Below are 22,856 nucleotides of genomic sequence, written 5' to 3' on the forward strand. Positions count from 1 at the left end.
AAAGGCTTACAATCTCATCAACTCTCCTTTTCTCACTAATTCCCTTCAAAGTCTTGTCTCCATCTCATCCTCTTGTCTCACGGCTATTCTGGTCACTGCTCCTCTAAACCCTCTCCTTGCATTTCTCTCCAGTTACGATAGGCAGGCAGAACTCCATCTACACACTGTCTCAAGCTTTTTGCGTTCATCTATCCAATGCACTCTCCTTTCATTGCCCTTCCTGGTAAAAGAAATTATAGTTAAGGCAAGAAATGGATTGTAAGTGTTTGTGAATCTAACCTTATTCAGCAACGACGCATCCTTAGAATTTTAACCCTTTCAAACTGATGGCATATTTTATATTTAATTCTTGCTTCTACCAGACGATTTTCTTCAGCTTTGGCAAGACATTTCGTAATGAAGGGGTAGATGAAGACTATATATAGTCTTTTGGGTTCGTAAATTCTCTTCAGCGCAGAGTAAAGCTGTCTGAAGGTATGAAGAACAATGAAAAAACATGTCAGCTGACTGGAAGGGGTTTCTTTCCTCACACAGATCATCAAAATCACTTAAGCCCTTGAAACCGGTGACGTTTGCTATACATATTAATAATTTCCATCGTCTACACAATGTATTCAGTTTTGGAGGGATTTTCCGATCTGGAGATGATAGATACAGCCTTCGTTAACCCATTCAGTATGGGAGACCTATATATCCTAACTTGAGTAACATTGTTTCAAGGTGGCAAGGAGGCAGTGCAGAATGTGTCATGGCACTGATGGCGATAAACCATTAGAGATGGAAAAGAAATTCCTTTTTTACTCTCCCTCAGTTTGGTGACGTCTTTTAATATTTTATTCCTGCTACCGCCGGACAGTTTTCAGCAACTTAGAGGAGGCATCTGTGAGTGAAAGATTCCGTGAATTGTGTGTCTAATCACGGCATTACCAAATGTCGCAGTCTGTCTGTCTGTCTGTCTGTCTCTGTCTCTCTCTCTCTCTCTCTCTCTCTCTCTCTCTCTCTCTCTCTCTCTCTCTCTCTCGTTTACCGCTAACTATCCTGGTCACTGTTTTTGCTGAACTCAGTTTGAACTGCATCCCCATAATAGAGGCACACAGCACCTGTCTATCTACTTATTATTATCTCTTTTCTATCCAGTTCTCTAATGCAAGAGTCCACCGCTACCATCAGTCTTTCATGTGTGCAACTGATTAGCTCTGAAACTTCGTCGCTGTGTTTTTCCCACTGTCAGTGACGTCCAGTCCTTTAAATGCATTGCGTCTAGGTATCTTGAAATGAACAACAATTGAACAATATTTGACTTTCTATCGTTTTCATTATAACTCGGAAGAAAGACGTTTTGCAAGTTTTAAGCCTTGAATCCTTTCATTTTGCATAAAACATTCTAAGTAATATAGTCTTCAGGAAACAAGAGAAAGAATAAAAATAAAACAAGGGCATCAAAACGGTTAGAATATATTATCTTTGTCAAAGGTTTGGAAAATGATTCGAGGTATATATCTTCCATGACCTTTGGGAGCGATCATGAAGCTGAAAAACGTCAATAACTACGTGCGGCCGCGGAAGTGTTGTTTTTTCCTTATTAGGCTAAATGATTTGGATTTTTTTTCTTCAGTAGCTCGATAACAAGTAAAGCTAGAAGAAAATAAACAATTTTACGTTTAAGCCCTCCATACTTACACAGTTTATGAAGCAGATATACTTTTTTCTTAGCATTATTCCATTACCCATATTAAAGTGGTATGGATGTGAATCACTGAAATTAACATACCGTTTTGTGAGGATGAGAAAATCCTACTAAACATTTTGTCTTTCTCTTCCCAAATACAGAGACTTATCTGATTTAATCGTCCTTTCCCGGCTTAACCCTTTCAATCCTGTGATGCTATTTAATTTTTCTAACCTTCAAGCGACTTAATTAAAAATGGGAGAACCTTAATTGAGTTAATAATACCGATACGGAATCCCTTCTGTTTGAAAAGTCTAAAAAGTATATCTGAGTGTCTGTCTGTCTGCCTGTCGATCTGTCTATCTATCTGTCTATCTATTATTTCAGAGTGTTTACCTGTCAGTCAATACGTCAAGCAAAATTTCAATCGATCAGTCAACTAATCAGTCTCTATCAATTTATCAACTTACCCACCTATCAATCGGTCAGTCAGTCATTATGTTTATCCATCCTTGTATCTCTACCTATATCATTGTATCTGCCTCACTACCTATTTCCTTCAATAAATCTTTACACCTTCCACTCTTCTTCACCTAACATTCTAATAATTGGTCTCCACATTTGCTTCCATTTTCGCTTCTTTCACCTGAGCTCTTCCTTTGTCTCCTTTGATTATATTAACACAGCTCCTCTCTCTCTCTCTCTCTCTCTCTCTCTCTCTCTCACACACACACACACACACACACACACACACACACACACACACACACACACACACACACACACACACACACACACACACACACACACACACACACACACACACACACACACACACACACACACGTATCATTCTTTTCCTTTTCTATATTAATCATTACCTCCTTAATATTTCCAGAATCTGTATTTATTTTCTAACAGTAGATCTGTAAGATAGACTAAATACCAGAATACAGTAAAGACAGTACAGGACTGGATGATGAATGAACGGATGTCATTAATGAGAGATACTCCCTTCGGTTAGGCTAATAAATAAATAGGAATATCAATATTCAAGAAAGTTACTAAATAAATATATGAATATATAAGTAAATGATAATTTTCATTATACATTCATAGCTGCACAGTGTTTTCTGATCTTTGGTCCTCCAGCCAATTTCCAGGAAGAGCTAGAGTCAAGGGAAACTCTACGCTCTCCTTTCCTTGTTCTCCCTGGAGGAAGAAAATATAACCAACGATAATTTTTCTTTTGCATTTAAGACTTGCTTTCTATTGTAGGAGAAACAGGAGACATGGTGAGACTGCACTCTCCGTTCCTTGCCCTTCATGTAAAAAACAGTAATATGGTTACGCCCTGGAATCGATCGTAAATGTGGCCGGGTGTCCCATCCCATTTTAAACTTTATCCTTCTTAGACCATCTAACTTTTGACACAGCTTAGGGTCCCAGGTTTTCATAATACTTTGTGTGAGTGTGTGTGTGTGTGTGTGTGTGTGTGTGTGTGTGTGTGTGTGTGTGTGTGTGTGTGTGTGTGTGTGTGTGTGTGTGTGTCTTTCAGTATTTATTGGGCTTTTTCAGATTATTCATAAATATATTCAAATTGTAAGTTCTTCATTCCAAACAGGAAACAATATGAGTAAGGTGGTAGTATTGAACAATAATGCTTCCCCCATAGAAGCTTAATCTAAAACCTATTAACTAGACAAGAATCTTTAAGTCAGACAATCAGTTAACGCTAAGTCCCAATCTTCTCCAAGAAAATGAATCACACAATGTTATATCGAGGCCCCCAATTTCAGTTCCTGTGGTAGAGGTGGCAGGCCTGGCGGGAGGGGGGGCGTCGCTCCCTTGTGACGTGAGTCATCAACCTGGGGACACCTTGCTCCTGCTGCTGTGGTTTAAGGACTCCCTGGCCACCCCTATATTCAGGTGAGAGAGAGAGAGAGAGAGAGAGAAAGTGTGTTACATACTCAGTGTCTTGAGTCCATAGCACCGTATAGAGTTCAAGTAAAAGAATGGTACCCACCCTTTTTTTTTCATGTTATAATGTACATCATTTTGGGCTCACATCAAATCAATAAACAACTTCCCCACGTGAACATAACCTAATACAACTGGAAAACAGCATGTGCGGTATTTATAATCGTCTCTATTAAAGGAATTCGTGAAGGGATCATTAGGAAATGAGTTATTTAAGAGGAGCCTGTGGAGTCACGTGGAGAGACAGGCTGACGAATGAGGATATAAAGGAGCGTTGTGGTGTGGATGTGGATGTGATAGGAAGCGTTATGAGGAACACACTGAGGTGGTTTGGCCATGTGGAGATGATGGAGGGTGAAAGACTGACGAAGAGAGTGTATGTGAGTGAGGTGGAGGGGGGAAGAGGGAGGGGGAGGCCGAGGATGAGATGGAGGGATGGGGTGGAGAGGTATATGAGAGAGGGGGGGGTGTGAGTTGGGAGCAGGGCAGTGAAATGGCGGGGGACAGGGCGACTTGGAGGCGATTTGTTTGTGGCCACCCCAAACGGGATTGAGGCGTCTGGCAATAGATAGATAGATAGATTAGGAATATTGTTTCACATAGTTGTATCGCTGAAATGAGAATTTTGGTAAACGTTCATCAAATCATATCTAATACAGTTACTGGACGAGGGAATCCATGTTATTTCAGGTCAACCCTAGAAATCTTTCCCTGATTATTTCAAAGGGTAGGATACACGATAAACACCCTTTATAAGCTCTCAGATGTGGTTTAAATTGCATAAATAAAGACTACAATATACTGAAGAGGTCAACAGAGACCGGCTCTACAGTAGCTCCTTCACTTTTAAAAGGCTTATCACAAACTGAATAAAATGGCCTGGTGGTTTCTTGCATAAAATAAGACGACTTTAAACTGAAACAGTAACGGAGATGTATTTAACCTCTTGGCGGTGAATGGTTAACCTTTTCAGTACGAGGACATCTTTTATGGTTTATTTTTATTGCTTTATAGTTTAGTCTTGTTACTACCAGACAAGTCTGCTTAGATTCGGAGGGACGTTTGATACTTCATGAACCTTTTTTGCTACGGGAAATATGCTATACTGTACATCAAGCTGAATACAAGCGTCGGGGGGGTGGTAGGAATAAAATGAAAAATGCCTAATGGAAGTGAATGGGTTAATGGAGAAGGCTTCCAATTAAGGGGCTCTCAAATTAAGTGGACTTTCACTGGTACTAAATGGTGTCATTCGCGCCAAATGAGACAGCGAGGCGGTGTGTCGTTAGGACAAAATTACATCTCTTAATTATTCTCTTCGCTTAGGGTGCCATGAAAATTCCAGTCGCTGGTAAAAAATAAAGTGTATTATATTATATATTTTTTCTATATCACTTTTGCCAACACACACACACACACACACACACACACACACACAGAAGGGCTCGTAGTTAACTTTAATCCCTTCACCATCTTACCGTCTTCAGCAACCACACAACTACATGACCCCCATTCAGGCACGACGAAGCCACCTTCCCCGTCTTTACATTGCATACCCTGTTCAGGTCAAGAGGTACTGTATTTTTGCGTATTTTTGTACTCTCGCAAGCTCAAGTTGTCAATACAGAACTGTCTTCACTCATACGGCTTCAAAACACTTCACAGTAAAATTAGAGTTAATATTACAGGGACAGAAGGTGAAAGCTTAACGATCTGTGTTAAAAGGTAGCGTTATTAAGACTTGCTAAATTGGTTTGGATGCCTCATAGCAGTGGCTCTCAGAATGCTTGTTCGCGAACTGACATGGGTACGCAAGAGGATTTCTAGGCCGTACCTTGTGGGATGGCGAAAAAATCGTTATAGAGTACGGTAATTTTAGGAATTATGTGATACAAAAAAATCGTTATAGAGTACGGCAATTTTAGGAATAGTGTGATACAAGAGAAAGTATTTCCTAAAAGCCTTCAGATCATTCACACTGAAATAAAATATTGATCGACGTAATTAGAATAACCCTTTAACACCGGCATTCGCTACTAACAAGCTAACCTCAAAAACTGCGTTACCATTATATGCTTGATTAGTGTTAACAGAGTAGCACTGATGTTACGTTCACTGTCTCAGTAATGGGGGTAAGGGTCGGTTACATAAACAAACTGGGGATAATTGCAAAGAAAAAGATTTAGGACACCTGTACAGAAAAATGACCCAAACAGCAAGGAGAGTTAGAATTTTGTAAACTAAAACAAATAATACAGGCAGAAACGTGAGTCAGACTTCTATAGTTGTAGTACAGAAAGTGACCCAGGCAGCTACGTAAGTTAGAATTTAATAGTACAGAAAATGACTCAGGCAGTTAGGTGAGTTAGAGTTCAATAATGAATAAAAATAAATCAGGCAGCTAAGTGAGTCAGGATTCCGTACTAGAGAAAATGAACTACTCAGCTTGCTTGGTGGGTCAGCAGTCCAAAGTGTTATAAAATTACCCAGGCAAATAGGCGAGTCAGAATTCTAAAATATTGAAAAAATGACCCAAACAGCTATGCCAGTCAAAATTCTAGAAGTTCAGTAGTATAGAAAAATGACCAGATTGCCTTGTGAATCAGAATGCAGTGGGACAGAAATATGATCCAGGCAGCTAGGTAAGTCAGAATTTTATAATATAGAAAAATAACGAGGCAACTGCCTGAGTCAGAACTCTTTGTATTGTAAAATGACTCAGGCTGTTTAGGGAATCAGAAGTTTGTAATACAAAGAACGGCAAAGGCAAGTAGGGCGAATGACAATTAAATAACCTGGCGGCATCGATATATCTTTGGGACATCTGTGCTCAGTTCTACCAAAGTCCGACAGCTCCCACCTCCATCCCTCGAAAAGGAGGATGGTAAGCTGCAGGAGGAGAGGAACCTCATCGTGCAGTCCACCGGGTTCACGTTTCAGATAAACCTGGGGCAGGGTCTACCAGTACTGATGGTGATGATGATGGTGATAATAATAATAATGATGATGACGATGCTCATACAGTATGTGCACAGGTTGGACGCTCGTCACGGTGGGCTTGAGAGATGGAGAGATGAGCGTCGCATGGGGGGGCGTGTTACCCTGGAGGTGGGGGGTCACCGCGCCTTGCTCTTCCTCACCCCGCTTTCCCCCAGCGACCAGGGACTCTATACGTGTAGGGTAGATTATCAGTACCAGCCTACCAGCACTACAAGAGTCTCGCTTACAGTTGTAGGTTAGTGATCCCTGTCTTTGTCTCTGAGTCTCTGTCTCTGTCTGTCTCTATCTCATAACCTACCAGTTCCATATTCGTCTCAGTTTATTATAAGAACAGGAAAACCCCCTTCTCTCTCTCTCTCTCTCTCTCTCTCTCTATCTCTCTCTCTCACCCATAAAATAAGTACAACGTAGTATTTTCGTGGATTTATGAAGGTCTTAGCATGTCTTCCTTGGCCTTTTCCTCTTTTTCACATGAACCATAATAATATCTCTTACATTATTATTTCATATATAATGTATATATTTAGAGAGAGAGAGCGCTAAAATAACATACAAGAAAACAATAACGAGATACGTGCAGAAAAAACCTGGTATTGAAGACTTTCTACGTAGTTCCAAATCTCTACGAAAATTCAACATGAAGAGAATGCAAACACACACACACACACACACACACACACACACACACACACACACACACACACACACACACACACACACACACACACACACACACACACACACACACACACACACACACACACACAAATCCTCACGGACACTAACTCATCTAAATTCATCCTAACCTTTTTATCAGAACTACAAACCTAACATAGATCTAATTTCCGCACTTTAACACACACACACACACTGAAAATCACAATCCTTTTAAGTTCATCCTGAATATCCATAAAGATACAAGTCTTTCTAACCCAGATATGGTTTCACCCTAACAGTTCCTCCTGCTGGGCTGACAGTTACGGTAGAGACTGAGGGAAAGCCAGTCAAAGGAAAAGTTGTGAAGGGGAAGGAGAGGAACGTCGTCTTCTCTACCTCCCATAGCGACTCACTGGACCCAGTGGTGGGGCCTTACCTGGCGGGGGACATAATCAGTCTCACCTGCGTCGCTAGGGGGGGTGAGGTGGTGTGTGTGTGTGTGTGTGTGTGTGTGTGTGTGTGTGTGTGTGACGTAAGCAATCTGATGATAATTCAATTGGATAATGTTTTTCTTTTACCGGTATTCAATTTCTGAATGCTGCCATCCTCACATAATTCAATGACAGTTAGATAATGATGATGATGATAATAACTTTCTCTTTAGGAAATGGAAACTGGCAGCACATACAACTTTAAATGTCTCTCCCTCTCTCTCTTGTCACCCTAGGACATCCCCGTCCATCCGTCGTGTGGCTGGTTGACGGAAGCCTCTTACATTCTGCAGCACCTTCATCTCAACCCACCATTGCAGCACCAAGGCCCACGGTCCCTCCCTCGCCTACCCCGCCGTTCGTAAAGCCCCTAGCCAGCACGGGTGTTAAAAGTTTTCGGCCTTTAAATGCTCATGAAACACCCACACAAGCTTATGAAGGGAGGTCTCACAATACGCTCAGTTTGGGGTCCCTTAGACGTAAGCATGAAGGGGAGCCGCACAATACGCTCATTTTGGGGCCGCTAAGACGTAAACATCTTCACATGGATGTCATGTGTCAGGCTGTCAACTCCAACCTCACCGACCCCATCTCTCTCACTCTCACCGTCGACATGAACCGTTAGTATTGTAGTATAGTCTGGAAATTAAATATCATGCCAGTTCTGTCCGAAGAATATTAAAAGCTTGCGAAACGTAACCAAAGATTCAACAGGACCAATGCTTACCTCAGGTGCCTCGAGTTTTCCACAATAATTTTACCATACTTTAGGAAGATACTTAATTCCCTGTTTGTACGGTGGATGTTTCTTATGCCGTATAAGGCATGGATAATACTGTGTGAGATATTCACACACACACACACACACACACACACACACACACACACACACACACACACACACACACACACACACACACACACACACACACACACACACACACACACACACACACACACACACACGTACGTCTCACTTCCAGGTTACACCACTGGACTTATTTTTACCACACCTAGGACGCCACACCTAATGCTGCCACACTACACATTACTAAATCATGTCTATACTCCGGTTTTTTTTTTTTTTTTTTTTTTTTTTTTAATTGAGACGAAGATGCACTTGACAGGTTGGTGATGACTGGCTGAATGCAACATGTCCGAATAACATTTACAACCCAAATGTCCCTCTCAGATATATGTTGTCAATTAATAATGCTGACGAGTAAAGAGATTATGAAGTAATGTTGCATTCAGCCAATCATCACCGACTTGTCAAGTGCATCTTCGCCTCGATTAAAAAAAAAAAAAAAAAAAAAAAATAGTATAGGTGGTGTGTTTATATGAACGGCTGGCATGTGCAAATAACAAATTAATCTATATCAAATGTATTTTTATTAAGTGTTTGAAAATATGAGAAGTTACTGTGCATTCTAGATAAATTTTTTAGTTATTTTTACGTATTCATGTATTTGTACGAGTGTATGTATTTTGATATAATCATTTATCAGCTACCATATTATTTTATAATTTAAATTCACAACACTATTGCAAATCTCTCTCTCTCTCTCTCTCTCTCTCTCTCTCCCTGCCCCGCAGTGCCTCCCCTGAGTGTGAAGCTCAGCGCCCTGGACCTACCACTACAGGAGGGAGTAAGGAGAGGGGCGGAGTGTGTGGTAAAGGGGGCGCGTCCCCCTCCTTCCCTGTCGTGGTGGATAGGAGGCCGTAGGATCCCTGCAACGTCGCTGCAGGTAAGGATACATATAATTTTCACACTGATGGTTTATCGTCTCAACCTCCAGAATGTTTTTCTGTCTATCTATACTGTATATCTATCCATATATCTACCTAATTTCAGACGCCTTATTGCCGTAAGAGATAGCCACAGACAAGTCGCCTCCATGACGCCCTGTCCTCTGCCATTTGGCTGCCCTCCCTCCAACGCACACCACCCTCCCTCATACATCTCTCTACACCATCCATCCACCTCAGCCTTTACGTCAACTTATACAATCTCTCTGTAGACGACTACGATTATGTCTCTCCATTCGCCTTAAAAAATCTTCCAAAGAAGTCTTAAGAAATCGTAAAATCCCCTCACCACCGCACATTCACTCTCACCATCACACAAACACCGTCACCACCACTGAACATTACCACCAAACGAGCACCATCTTCACCACAAAATACCATCACCTCACACCGATAATCACCACACAAACACCATCACCACCACGCACACATCACCACTGAAACTATCACAACAACAAAACATCATTACCACCACACAAACACCATCATTACTACACAACATGATCTTCCTTGAGAATATCGTATCATGATCATTAATAATATTGTTCAAATTATTAATCCTTTAACCATTGTTGCTTTATTGTACCAGACTAACAAACAGCTGTATTGGTGTCACCTCACATACAGCATCTGTTCATCATAGTCTTCTCTGTCCAGCCTTTGCAACTTAATACACTTTTCAGGAAGCATTTGCTAACTCTGTCTTCCTTCTTTTCCCATTTTTCCTCCCCTCTTTCCCCTCGTTCACTCTCTTCTTTCCCCATTTTTCTCCCTCTTTTTCCCCATCCTTATCTTCTTTCCTCCCCCGCCTTCTTTTTTTTCCCAGACGGGCACTGATGATATATCGTGACAGTGTGTGAGGCCGTGGAGAGGAACCGGGAAGTCGTTCATTCATAGTCTTTCCTTTAACTTTCTCCCTTCTTTCTTCTTGCCTCCTCATTTTTCTTCCTTGTCCTTCCCTTCTTGATCCCCGTTTTTTCTCCTTCCTTTCCCCAGACGAGCGCCGATGGTAACACAACAGTGGGGACGACGATAATGACTCCCTCTGGTGAAGATGACGGAGAGCTGCTGACCTGTGTGGCACAGACGCAGAAGCCTCCAGCCACAATGAGAGACTCCAGGCGGCTACAGGTTCATTGTAGGTACAGCTCGGGATGAGAATCATCATCATCATCATCATCATCATCGTTGACGTCGTCCTCTTTATCAGCGTTATTATTGTATCATCTTGATCATCTTCATCATAATCATAATCATTATCATCATAATCACAATCATTAACATCATCACCACATCTTTATATAATTCTTGCTATTTTCAGCCTTTTTTATTTAACTCATCGTTGGTTTCTTGAACTGTTAGGGCATAATATAACCGTCATTGCCTCTTTCAGAAGGAAGAGTCTCTTTAAAGCTAAATAAAATCTGTGAATGCAATAAAAGTGAAGGGAATAGCAACCTACAAGTGAGAACTAAGATGTGATATAAAGCTCCATTTTACTTCAACGGCCCAGATTTTTGTCCTTTTGTATCGTACTTCACGTAGGTCAGCGGCAAAACAAGATAGTAGGTCTACTGTTACTACATTCTTTCCATAGCACTTCTTCGTGACTAGCATTATGCTATAGTGCTAATCTTTTGTCACAACTCTGCAGTCAGGATGAGGAGGTGGCAATTATATGCCAAGTTAGAGTGAAGAAGGTAGGCCTACATAGCTCGGATTTACTTTCATTTTCCTCTATTCCTGCCCCTTAGCCAGATCAGCACCACTCTTACTGTATATTTCATTCCCACTCTTTCCATACAAATTCATTCAACGTAAGAGAGGTATTTGAATAATTGGAAGGGCGACATATACTCACCATTAGCTCCTTCAGCACCAGAGAATATTTACCAGGCTGTATAAAGTCGTCTGGGATTAATAAGAATAAACTATGGAAATACCTCATGGTGGTGAAGAGATGAACCCCTTCTCCCATGTTTTCTCCATTTTATTTTTGTTACTTTCAGACGATTTTTTTCAGCTTAGGAGGGACTGTTCGAACTGGAGGGGTTAGATATATTCATTAATTCTTTCACTATTACAGATCCTTCCTAATTTAGGTAAATAGGAATAAAATGAATTATACGAGATCGAATGGAAAGTACTCTAACCCTCCCACAGTTTGGACAACTCTAGTGTTTTGTTCCAGCCAAGGCCAGACGATTTAATGCAGCCGAGAACAAAGAACTTCGTATTTCACTCCAGTTTACGTCTTTAAGATTTTATTCAGCTCATAAACCTTAACTGCAGTCAGAGGATTAATTTTTTCACCTGTTACGTCCTTCATTTTACATTTCCCCTCAACACTTTCAACAGGCCGGGCATTCAGACACCTCCACCCCCCCACCTCTCTCTGTCCAGTACCTTTTGTCTGTTGGATTCACTGCTATTGTAGGCCAGCTTGACACAGTCGCTAGGGAGAGAAATTAGAGTGACATATAAAAGCCGGAGAATGTGACTGGCAAAGAGGGTGTACAGAAGAATGCAATGGAAAACCAGTTGTAAACGCTTTACTTTCTTCACTGTTTATGAACATCGTAAGCATAAAAGAAATTATTTCAGTGAAATATACTGCCGATTCAGCTTATTTTGATTTCTTAATATGAAGTGCTGCTCTCGGGTGTCTGCCCTTTTCTCTCCATCCTTCTTTCCTTCCATTCTCTTGTCTTTCTTTCCTTCATTCTTTCCTTGTCCTTCTGCCTACGGGTGACTTTACACTCCCTCTTCTGTCTTTCTTTTCTTCATTCTTTCCACTTCCTTCAGCCTGTGGGTGACTCTACACTGAGTGACAAGCCAAATGATTTCCTGTACAACAGGAAACCATTTACTACGCTGGGTGGTAACCATATAACCAAATTTTGGCGCCTGGTGGTTTAGTGGGTAATTATTGCGCTCCAATCGGATTGAGCCGGTGAAGGTTTATATCCAAGGGGTGGTTGGGGTTGATTGCTCATGTAATGCCACTCAGGGATGAGTGGGGCTGGTCACTCTCATCTTAAATGTCGGGACCAACTGCCTAGCCCCGGGCTCCTACGCTCCTCATGGGGCAATGTAGGATTGGATGATGGATGGATGGATGGATTAATATTGCGAGGCTGCATCAGTGCAGTGCGCTCGTATGGCTAAATTATGAACAACACAGCCTTGCTACATTTCACACGCTACCCGGGCAGAAAATTGTAGAATTGTAGTCGGCTTGGTCTGTTTTATATTTCCAGGAAGGCCTACGTGAAGATAAGCTGAATTTGGTTAGTCTTCTAAGGTTTGTGTTGGGTTAGGTAAAACTAGCATATTGGGGTTGGGTTGGGTTAGACTGTAGGAGGCTAGAGTTAAATAAAAAGCAGATATTTTGGCTGCTCCACGAAATTATTAATTAACCATGCAGTCAGTGAATGTGAAAAAAAAAGAGATTATGAGGTACGAAAAGCGTTACGGAAAGCAGAAAATTACTCTGGTAACGCAGACTGAGCTGTGCTGTCCCCGTGTCTTATAAAAATTTGCCATCTATCTAAGGAGGATGCAGTATATAGACCACCCAGTACAACAAAGTATCTTTAGTAATATCCTTCCCTTATACAGGACCATAAGGTATCAATTGCAATATTCTTCACAGCAAATTTTATACAGCAATATTATACAGCAAAGTGTCAGGGGTAATAGTCCTTTATTGTACTGTAACAGTGTCGGTGGTAACATCTGCCTTTTTTATACTGCAGTATTTAATGGTAACCTCTTTCTTTTATTAAACTGCAGAGTGCCAATGGTAATATCCCTCCCTTATGATACTATAAGGGTTAGTATCCCCTCCTACTACACCCCAAAGTGTCAATGGTAATATCCGGCCCCAACCTCCTCTACCCCCCAGACTCCCCCCGTGTCTCCGCCAGCTTCGGGTCCTCGCTTGATGCTGAGCGGATCAAGGAGGGCGCCGACCTGTACCTGGAGTGTAGAGTCAAAGCCAACCCACCTCCGTCACACGTCTTCTGGAGGCACGACGTAAGTATTTTCTAAGCCACGTATTCTGAGTGACTTGGGAGTCACTGCCAAGTGAAAACCGGAAGCCTCAAATAATATTCCCTCCAGTGTACTCTGATCTTGTAAATTTTGTTATACTTCACTAGCCAGTATTTTCATTCCTCTTTCCTTTTAGTAGGTTATCAGTTGGACCTGTTCGTGGATGGTTTTGACTTGATTTGTGTAGAACATTACATTATACAGCTGGGGGAGTGGATGTGAGTGAATGAGACTGTTTTCTCATGTTTTCTGGCTGGAGCAAGATGCATCGAAGGGAAGAAAAAATCCAAAGCTAGTCTCGCTTACTAAGATGAGCTACTATAGCACATCATCTCTCTTACTCAGGAAGAGGAGCTGTACCAGAATATTTCTAGAGGCATACTAGTGAGTGGAGGTACCCTGGTGCTGCAGAGGGTGGCTCGCTCACAGGCGGGGACATACACCTGCCACGCCCGCAACCCACTAGGCGAGGGGGACTCCAGCGCACTCACCGTAGATGTCAAGTGTGAGTATACAACTGTCGTATGGTGCTGGAGAGAGAAGCGAGAGGGTCACCTTCACGTGGTGACGCCGATATGACCTGCCGGTTCCACCGTCCGTTTATATAAACGTTCCTTAACTCCCAGTCCCCAAAGGGAAGATGGTGGACTGCAGTCCACCAAGTTCACGTTCAGATGAGCCTGAGGCCACACACACACACACACACACACACACACACACACACACACACACACACACACACACCAAAAACAACAACAAAGATTATCATACCTTCTCAGTGAAACAGGGTTCTTCGAATATGGGAAATCTGTGTGCATTCTCTCTCGCCCAGTCATTCCTTAAGCTTTTCTTATCTACCCTATAGTAAATCCTTTGGTCCATTTAAACATTTCAGTCAAATCTCCCTTGACTCTCCGCCTTTCTAGTAGGTGCAGAACTAACTGAACCCCTTCAGTCCAATGGTGCAGAACTAACTAAACCCCTTCAGTCCAATGGTGCAGAACAAACTAAACCCCTTCAGTCCAATGGTGCAGAACTAACTAAACCCCTTCAGTCCAATGGTGCAGAACTAACTAAACCCCTTCAGTCCAAGGACGTCATTTATGTTATATTCTTGCTATTACTAGATGATTTGGGTTAGAGGAACACCTAAGTAGTGAAGACATTAATGGAGATTGTATCTAACTTGTCTACTTTCTCTTAAGTTGAATAAAATAGTCAAAAAATTGCTAAAAGCTAGTGAGCATTGCATCCCCGGCGTGAAGGGGTTGATCTCCAGTACTATTCTAGTGTCTCCGATACTGTTAAGTTGGGGACACTGGTAGAGTTAGGGATAGGGATTTCTTTTCTAGATGTTGTTCTTTTGTCCCCTCACTCAGCATGAAGTAATCCTAATGGACTTCAAGCGGGAGCTCCCATAGATTTTTATTGAGGTTACTGTGTATGGAAGCACTGCTTAAGTGTGATTTAAAGTGTAAGCAGCAGTTACTAGTGTGATCCTAGAGGCGCATTTTAATTGTTGGAGCCAGAAAAAGTATATTTTGAACGGGTAACGTATACTCCAGTAATAACCCTATGCAGAGTACGGGGGTCAGAGACTAAGTAATCACTGTCCACAGTATTTAAGGGTAAGTATCCGGCCTACGTCCCTCGAAGCTGAGTGAAGAGTAAGACAAAAAGGAACTACACTGTGCTGCAGATCTGAAATACAGTGACGTTAAATATTCTGAAACATTTTTATTTACTTCCCCCCCCCCCCCCCAAAAGTCCCGGAATTTCATACGGATTTTGTACAATGACCAAAGCTATCTATCTTTGTATTTTATGAGGTCACTCCATCTGCTGCATACCGTATCCATCTCTCTCTCTCTCTCTCTCTCTGTATGTACAGAATATATGGACTATATGTATGTATGTATGTATGTGTGCTTGTGTGGGCGTGTTTGTGTATGTGCGTGTGTGCGCGTGTGAGTTTGTGTGTGTGTGTGTGTGTGTGTGTGTGTGTGTGTGTGTGTGTGTGTGTGTGTGTGTGAAGCTGTATCCTTCCCAGATTTCGACGTGCACTCATTACCCGTCTAGGTACCCAAACACACCTCTTTTCTGCATAATTCAGAGACGTAAGAGCTGTCTCCCGGTATTCTCAGTCATCTAAATACACTAGTCGCCTCCGGAACGGTCTTGCGTAATCTATCTTTCCCTGACCTATAGATCTCCAGCTATCAAGTATAATGTGTCCGAGAACCCGAACGAACGGATCTTGATTTTGGCATTCTTGCATTTATTTATTTTTTTTTTTTTCACAACGATAATAGAAGAGGTATCCTGTTGGGGTAACTGGCACTGGACAAGTGAGTCTTAGAGAGCTGTAGTTTATGAGGTTCATTTGGTATGTGCATTTATGAGATTCCATGTAATAATTTTTGACTCTGCTATTCTGTACCCACCCCAGACGCCCCTGTATGCTCGGCAGCTCAGACAACAACGTACGCCGTGGGTCGCAACGAGGACGCAGAAGTATCGTGTGCCATTGAGGCCAACCCGCTGAAAGTGACCTTCCGTTGGTCCTTCAACACCACCACTGAATCCGTGGACATTCCCACCGCCCACGTCAGCAGCGCCGGGAACCAAAGTACCATCAGCTATACACCTTTGAGCGCATTGGACTACGGAACTCTTCTGTGTTGGGCAGTAAATGATATTGGTGTTATGAGGAATCCCTGCGTCTTCCACATAGTACCCGCAGGTGAGTTGGGCGTGTGGTGGATTGATTTGAATGGAAGAGTTAGTTGGGTGGATTAATTTAAATGGAAGAGTTAGTTGAGGCTCTGTATATAATGAAGAAAGGATTTGGGACGTGTAGAGACGAGACTGGGAAAATAAGGGAACAGTGGTAAGGGAAAATGAAGATGGAAGGAGTGACATGCATGGAAATGTGAGTTGGAAGGAAGGTGAGGGAAAGATTCGAAGAACAGGGATGTGGGTATAAGAAAAAATAAATAAACGACAAGGAAGATATGAACGACAAGGATTTGGCGTAGGGAAGCAAGGATGGGAAGATAAGAGGATTGAGTGGAGTGGGATGAGTAAAAAAAAATGAGTGACTAGGTAGATTAAGCAGTCCGTTCCCTAAGGCTCAGCAGTCCTACGCACCTAGTCACTGAATTGGTGCTAATACCATACAGTATACAATAAAGCACGATAATTTTATCTCATTCTGGACTAGTGTAACGATATTAGTGGGTCTGGTTTTATGAAATGGTTGAAGATCAGTCAAGGATGGTTTGATCCCGTGAATCCGGGTGACATGCTTTTCATATAATCTTACCGCAACAGATGATTTTTTTTTTTTTTTTTTTTCAGCATCGAAAAGGATTTTATACCGAAGTTTTTTTTATTACGGCTATATCTTTCAGTTCGAAGATTTTGTCCTAAATTGAAAAAAATCGCAAGCAGATAGCAACAATAAATTTAAAAAGACGTCCCGTACTCAGTGGGTTAAAGATCAAATCCTCAAACAGTTTCTCGCACCAGTCTCTGATCGATTTCATGACCTTACAGTCAGAAATCCATTACTATACTACTTAACCCCTCGTCTTCCTTACCTCCCTCAGGTAAGCCAGAGCGGCCAGGTAACTGCAGCGTGGTTCAGGGGCGTGCCACCTCAGTCCGGATACGTTGCCAGGCTGGGGGCGACGGGGGGCTGCCACAACACTTTATCCTGGAGGCGGCGCTGCAGGGGGGATCCCACACCGTCAACCTCACCACAGCTCAGGCACCAACTTTTATGGTATGTGTGTGTGTGTGTGTGCGTCGCACACCTTCAGCCTCACCGCCGCGCAGGCACCCAGTTTTATGGCCAGTTGATATATTCGTCTGTGAAATGGAGATGAGAATTCAGAGGCTTGAATGGCAAGTGAATTTACGTGTTGTTCATTTCACTGGGCATTCACACGATACCGATAATTCTTTGATATAAGGGTGGGGACTATGGAGTTAAGCTGCGAGACATACAGACAAATGAAGAAGTTAAGGAGCGTTGTAGTGTCATTGTGGATGTGCTGGAAGTGTTAGAAGTACCCTGATATTACTTGGCCATGTGGAGGGAGGAGAGCGAGAGACTGACTTGGAAAATATATGTGAGGGAGAGACGAAGAGGGACACTGAGGATGAGGTTGAGGAATGAGGTGAAGAGGCTGTGTAAGTGAGGATGGTGGGAATTGGAGGGATGAAAGTTTGATGGCAAAGGAAAATGTGTCTGGGAGGCAATTTGTGGTGAATCCCTGTCGGGATTAAGGTGTCTTCAGTAGATATATAGACAGACTTTAGAGGTTAGAAACAATGTTGACTGGGCAGATATTAAAGAAATTACCGTTTAAGATCGCTTCTAACTGCTCTAGGAGGGAAATGTACATTATGGTATAAACCGAGTGGTGAATATTTCATTCTTTGTCGACTCCTATTTGTTTTTGGCAAACTCCCTTGACGACTTTCTTAATAGTAGTTCTTTGTTATAAAGTCATAAATAACTAAAAATGACGAGTTTGTGATCATCTTTTTGTACTGTAAATCAAGAAAATAATATGTAAAGAAAACATAATCTGTCAGTGTGGAGGATTTCGTCTATGCAGTGGAATCGAAAATTCTGAAGGCATAATGATGAGGGCTTTGATGCACGGTTATTTTACCTGCACCAGATAATGGTTTAATGTTCTACTCTTTTACCAAGTTGTCTGGCTTATCCCCACCTCTACTTACAAGGGGGGGGGGAAATAAGGTTATGATGAAGATGTAAATTATGCTGATGTATATGTTTTCATACTTTTTTGTTTTCTTAGATAGAAATTATGGTAATGGTTACCCCATTGGGACATTTCTAGTTAGGAGGGTTTCTAACGCCTCCTTCTAAGCATTACATCTTTAATATTACATCATAGTGCTTTCTATGCTGTTTATATATTTTCGGTATCGGGAAAGACTGTAAATACTCGTATCTGACATGAAAATCCTCCCCCTTTTGTACATAAACAAACTGGTAAGCATGATATCCTAGAAGGCCATCTTAGTGACGGGATTGCGACCCTGTGACGTATTTCTAGTTGGTTTCGGAGTCTATGTAACGCCTCTTCCCAAACGATGTGTTCTACAAATTACTCCTGAATATTGTCTTGCCTGCTTTTGCTACAAACAGACTGCAGTATGTAAATTATGTAAATGACATCAGAATGTAACAGCGTAATATGGAAAATAAGTCGCTAAGGAAGAGATGTTACGAAGCCTGCCATGCTACATACGGTGCGGCTTCTTATGTGTTACAGGTGCGTGGTCTGATTGCGGGCGGGCAGTACCGTGTGGAGGTGCGGGGAGTGAATAGAAAGGGGAGCAGCGCCCCCGCCCACCTCACCCTCACCACCACACCAGGGGGCATCTACCACCTCCACGGTGCGTTGGCCCTGGTCATCTCTACGCTCTGCTAAAATTTCCGAGTATAGTCTCACCCAGTATATCACACTGAGACTTGTTTAATATATATATTTTTTGGCTACAAGCATGTTAATTTATTCACCTAATACTCTCAAATCTGAGTGGTATATACTAGTTTTATATAAGTTACTGGTTATCGTTACAGTTTACTTCATTGTTCTCATGCATACTTTTCGTGCCGAATCTTTTAATATCCAAAGCTTAAGTCTTTCAGGTAATTGATTACACAACCATCAGTTAATGCAGTGATTATCATCTGGTTGTTGCCTCATGACACACATTTATCTTAACTGTGGACACTTCAGGGAGTATGTATTTGTATCCTAGATCGAGACGTATAAATCCATTCCTATAACACAGACAACACAATACTCTGAGTAAGAAATGTTGTTTTTATCTTCCAGAAGTCATTGACACTGGCCCAAGCATGTACCCCCCCCCACACACACACACACACACACACACCGATGGCTAGTGCAAACTCCATCAAATTCAGTCGCAGGCAAATTAAATCTCTCCGATTTTTCTACTTCTTAGGCGTCGACATTAATTCCTTGTTTACAGATGGCCCCTTTGAAGCCGAGGTTAGGGATGGGGGAGGGGAGGGGCGTGGGACTGGGGGAGAGAAGACAGGAGAAAAGGGTGAAAGTGAAGGAGATAGTTTGTTTCTCTCCCTCCCTTCTTTCCTCCTCCTCGGCCTGGGTGTTGTCTCCTTCATACTCCTAGCAGTCTTGGTTTTCCTCCTCCTCACGCTACGACGAAGAAGAGGAACTGAAGAAGGAGGAGGGGAAGAGGGAGGGGGAATGAGTACAGAGCCTTCTCCCTCTCCTCCCCCCGCCACAACCAACATAAGGTTGGGGGAGACAGGAGGACCGAACTCCCCTATTATTACCTACGACCACGCCACACCTACCACGACGTGTGTAGAGAGAGACACGCAGGTGGGTGTCTGATATAATGGTGGAATGTGTAGATGGATGGATATGAGGATGGTTACTTTGACTGATAATAGGTCAATATAATGGGTAAATGTTTAGCTGGATGGCTGAACGTATAGTACAATGGTTAGGAAGTAAATAACATGATTACGTTGAATGTTGGTAGGAATGATTATTGAAAGTTTTGATGGATGGTTGCGAGATCTTCTTTTGATTTTTCCTTTTTTCGTTTTGTTGCTGCAAGACGACTTACTTCAGCTCAGGAGATTCCTCGTTCATTAAGACGGCATTTATATTTGTGATAACTGGCACAAATTAATCTGCAAATTTTAGCATGACCGAATAATTTATATAACCTAAGAATGACCGGGATATATTACTTGGAGCAATGATGAGCTACATCAGTTAGCATAATAGTAAAAAAATAATGCCATTGTTAATCTTAGCTGTAATGTATTTCCGTTTACCTGAGAAATGATAAGTATTTATTGGAGGTTATTTTTTTGGTGAAGAGTTTCCAACCCATTCAGTACGATTATCTTTATAAAATCTGAATTTAGTTATCTCGCAGCAGTAAGATTTAAAGATACATCGCTGAACTTGAATGATAATAAGCAGACAACGGCAAATAATCACTATTAAATAAAAATCCTTGAAAATGAAAGCTTAATGCAGTTCCAGTTCCATAGACAGTGTGACCTAATAATTTCACGAGAGTATTTCTGAACATTTTAAGACCCTTTTCTCGTGAGTTTAGGAGGCCCCAAATACCCATACCTCAACTGTATATTACCATATGGCACTTTTTCTTTATATATATCATCGTACTTGCGCAATTTGCATAAGATACAATGGAATACTTACCAGCCATACGAAAATGTACACTGACAAGGTAGAGATGCTGACCAACCTCCTGAACTCACGAGCTTGAAATTCTTAGCATAAATGTTCCTTTCTGCGTATCTCATTTAAGTGGGTGTGCTTGTGTTTTGGTTTTCTTATTTTGCTGTTCAGCACCGTAAATAATAACCTCCTTATCAACATATCCTCTTATCAACATATTTTAAAATAATTTTTTCTCTCTCTCTCTCTCTCTCTCTCTCTCTCTCTCTCTCTCTCTCTCTCTCCCCCCACAGCTGGGGGAGGTTGTGCCAGACGTTGTACAGAGACGAGCCAGTTGCGCAGGTTGTGAAAGAAGCACCGTCCCACGCCCCCTGCCCTCCCTCCTACCCCACCACACATACACCATAGACCCCGCCCTACACCTGGTAAGTCGGTCAAACATTAAGAAAGTTACATTAAAGCTTAGATACTCTTAAAGTAGTAGTGTCAGAATCAATATAAGCCTATTTAATGCCAAACCTTATATATCGAAATGATGAATTTTATTGTGATATCAACCCAGTTTAGAATTCTGTTCTTGTTTAACCTGAGCAGAAAATGCCAAAATGGTACTGAGATACTGGTAATCACGATACACTTGCAACATTATGGGATTCGACTAGCCACGTTAGAAACAAGGAAAGTCAAGTTCTATTAAGATTATCTCCCTTTGCTTTTCCCTGCATTAAAAATAAGGAAAGTGAAGTTATTTTTAGGTTGTTCCCCCTCTGGCTCTCCTTACATTAAAAATAAGGAGTGTGAAGATGAGTTAATGTTATCCCCCTTCTGCCTGTCCCTGCCTTCCAGATGTCTAGCGTCCACTACAGCAGCTACACCAGTCTGGGCCCCTCTCACTACCCCTGCTTCGCCTATCACACCCTGCCCGCCCTACCCTGCACCCTTCCCCGTAGATATCCCTTGCACCTGGCTCCCCTTCAGCCCCTGCAGCCGTGTTCTGGAAGCGGTGATGTGACGGGTAGACAGTGCCTGGCGGGGGAGAGGAAGAGGGTATCTTTTGCTCAACACGACAGCTTCGAGGACGACACACCATGCACCCCACTCCTCAAGATGGCTGACTACGCTGTGTGATGACGTCTATGAGAATATGCGCGAGTTTATATAACGTTATTTTATTTTTAACCTTTAGAGGGTAATAGGTCACTCCTTTCTGAACATGGGTGTCTGGCAGTGGTTATTGTTATTCGGTAAGTTTTCTCCTGCCAGAAAATGAGCACCGTCATTTTCACCGTAAAACTAGAGGACACGCCTATTTTCTTATGACTACTACCAGACAGTTTTTCTCAGTTCAGGAAACTTAAGATTCTCTAAAGGTTAAAGGTCTAGTGACACTGCATTCAGTGTGCCGGATACAAAACTGTGTTACTGATAATTAAAAAGTTTGCAAAAATACTGCAAGAACGTGTTCAAACTGTTAAATACCCGGGAGAACAATGACAAACTGTCATGAATGCTATCATGGAAGTGTGACAGCAGATTTCAAACTAATGATTAAGCGATGCTCACTGTGTCCAAGTTGCCTTTAATATATAAAATTCATGGCCTGACTGAAGTACATAGGTCATAACACCAGTGATGTACTTTTAATAATACTATCGGGGGCGTATCTTTTTTTTTTGTTTTCGCTGTTTAATTACCTAGGAATCTTCCTTCCACCCCGTTCTCAATGGAATTTATACTGTTTATATATATATATATTATATATATATATATATATATATATATATATATATATATATATATATATATAATACACACACACACACACACACACACACACACACACACACACACACACACACACAGAGTACAGTACGTATATTGACATCTTCGAGGGACCCCGGAGAACTGTATCTCCTGTTCAATACTTTATTA

The 22,856-nt window shown here is 41.9% G+C and overlaps 1 protein-coding gene across 1 annotated transcript in view; it reads left to right on the plus strand.

The window, feature by feature from the left end:
- Window positions 1-19,136, plus strand: part of LOC145394120 (protein turtle homolog B-like) — a 38,937-nt gene extending 19,801 nt beyond the window's left edge. Inside the window, exons 2-11 of the mRNA XM_080268100.1 lie at window positions 3,469-3,598; window positions 6,685-6,884; window positions 7,606-7,785; window positions 8,034-8,158; window positions 10,603-10,744; window positions 13,514-13,644; window positions 14,008-14,167; window positions 16,112-16,405; window positions 17,274-17,449; window positions 18,978-19,136. Of these exons, the coding sequence (XP_080124226.1) occupies window positions 3,469-3,598; window positions 6,685-6,884; window positions 7,606-7,785; window positions 8,034-8,158; window positions 10,603-10,744; window positions 13,514-13,644; window positions 14,008-14,167; window positions 16,112-16,405; window positions 17,274-17,449; window positions 18,978-19,136 (1,697 nt within the window). The remainder of the gene's footprint in view (window positions 1-3,468; window positions 3,599-6,684; window positions 6,885-7,605; window positions 7,786-8,033; window positions 8,159-10,602; window positions 10,745-13,513; window positions 13,645-14,007; window positions 14,168-16,111; window positions 16,406-17,273; window positions 17,450-18,977) is intronic.
- The last annotated feature ends 3,720 nt before the right edge of the window (window positions 19,137-22,856 follow it).

The sequence above is a fragment of the Coenobita brevimanus genome, chromosome 26, assembly GCF_032717465.1.
Source record: "Coenobita brevimanus isolate Jiangsu-jjx chromosome 26, ASM3271746v2, whole genome shotgun sequence".
In the NCBI taxonomy this organism is placed as follows: domain Eukaryota; kingdom Metazoa; phylum Arthropoda; class Malacostraca; order Decapoda; family Coenobitidae; genus Coenobita; species Coenobita brevimanus.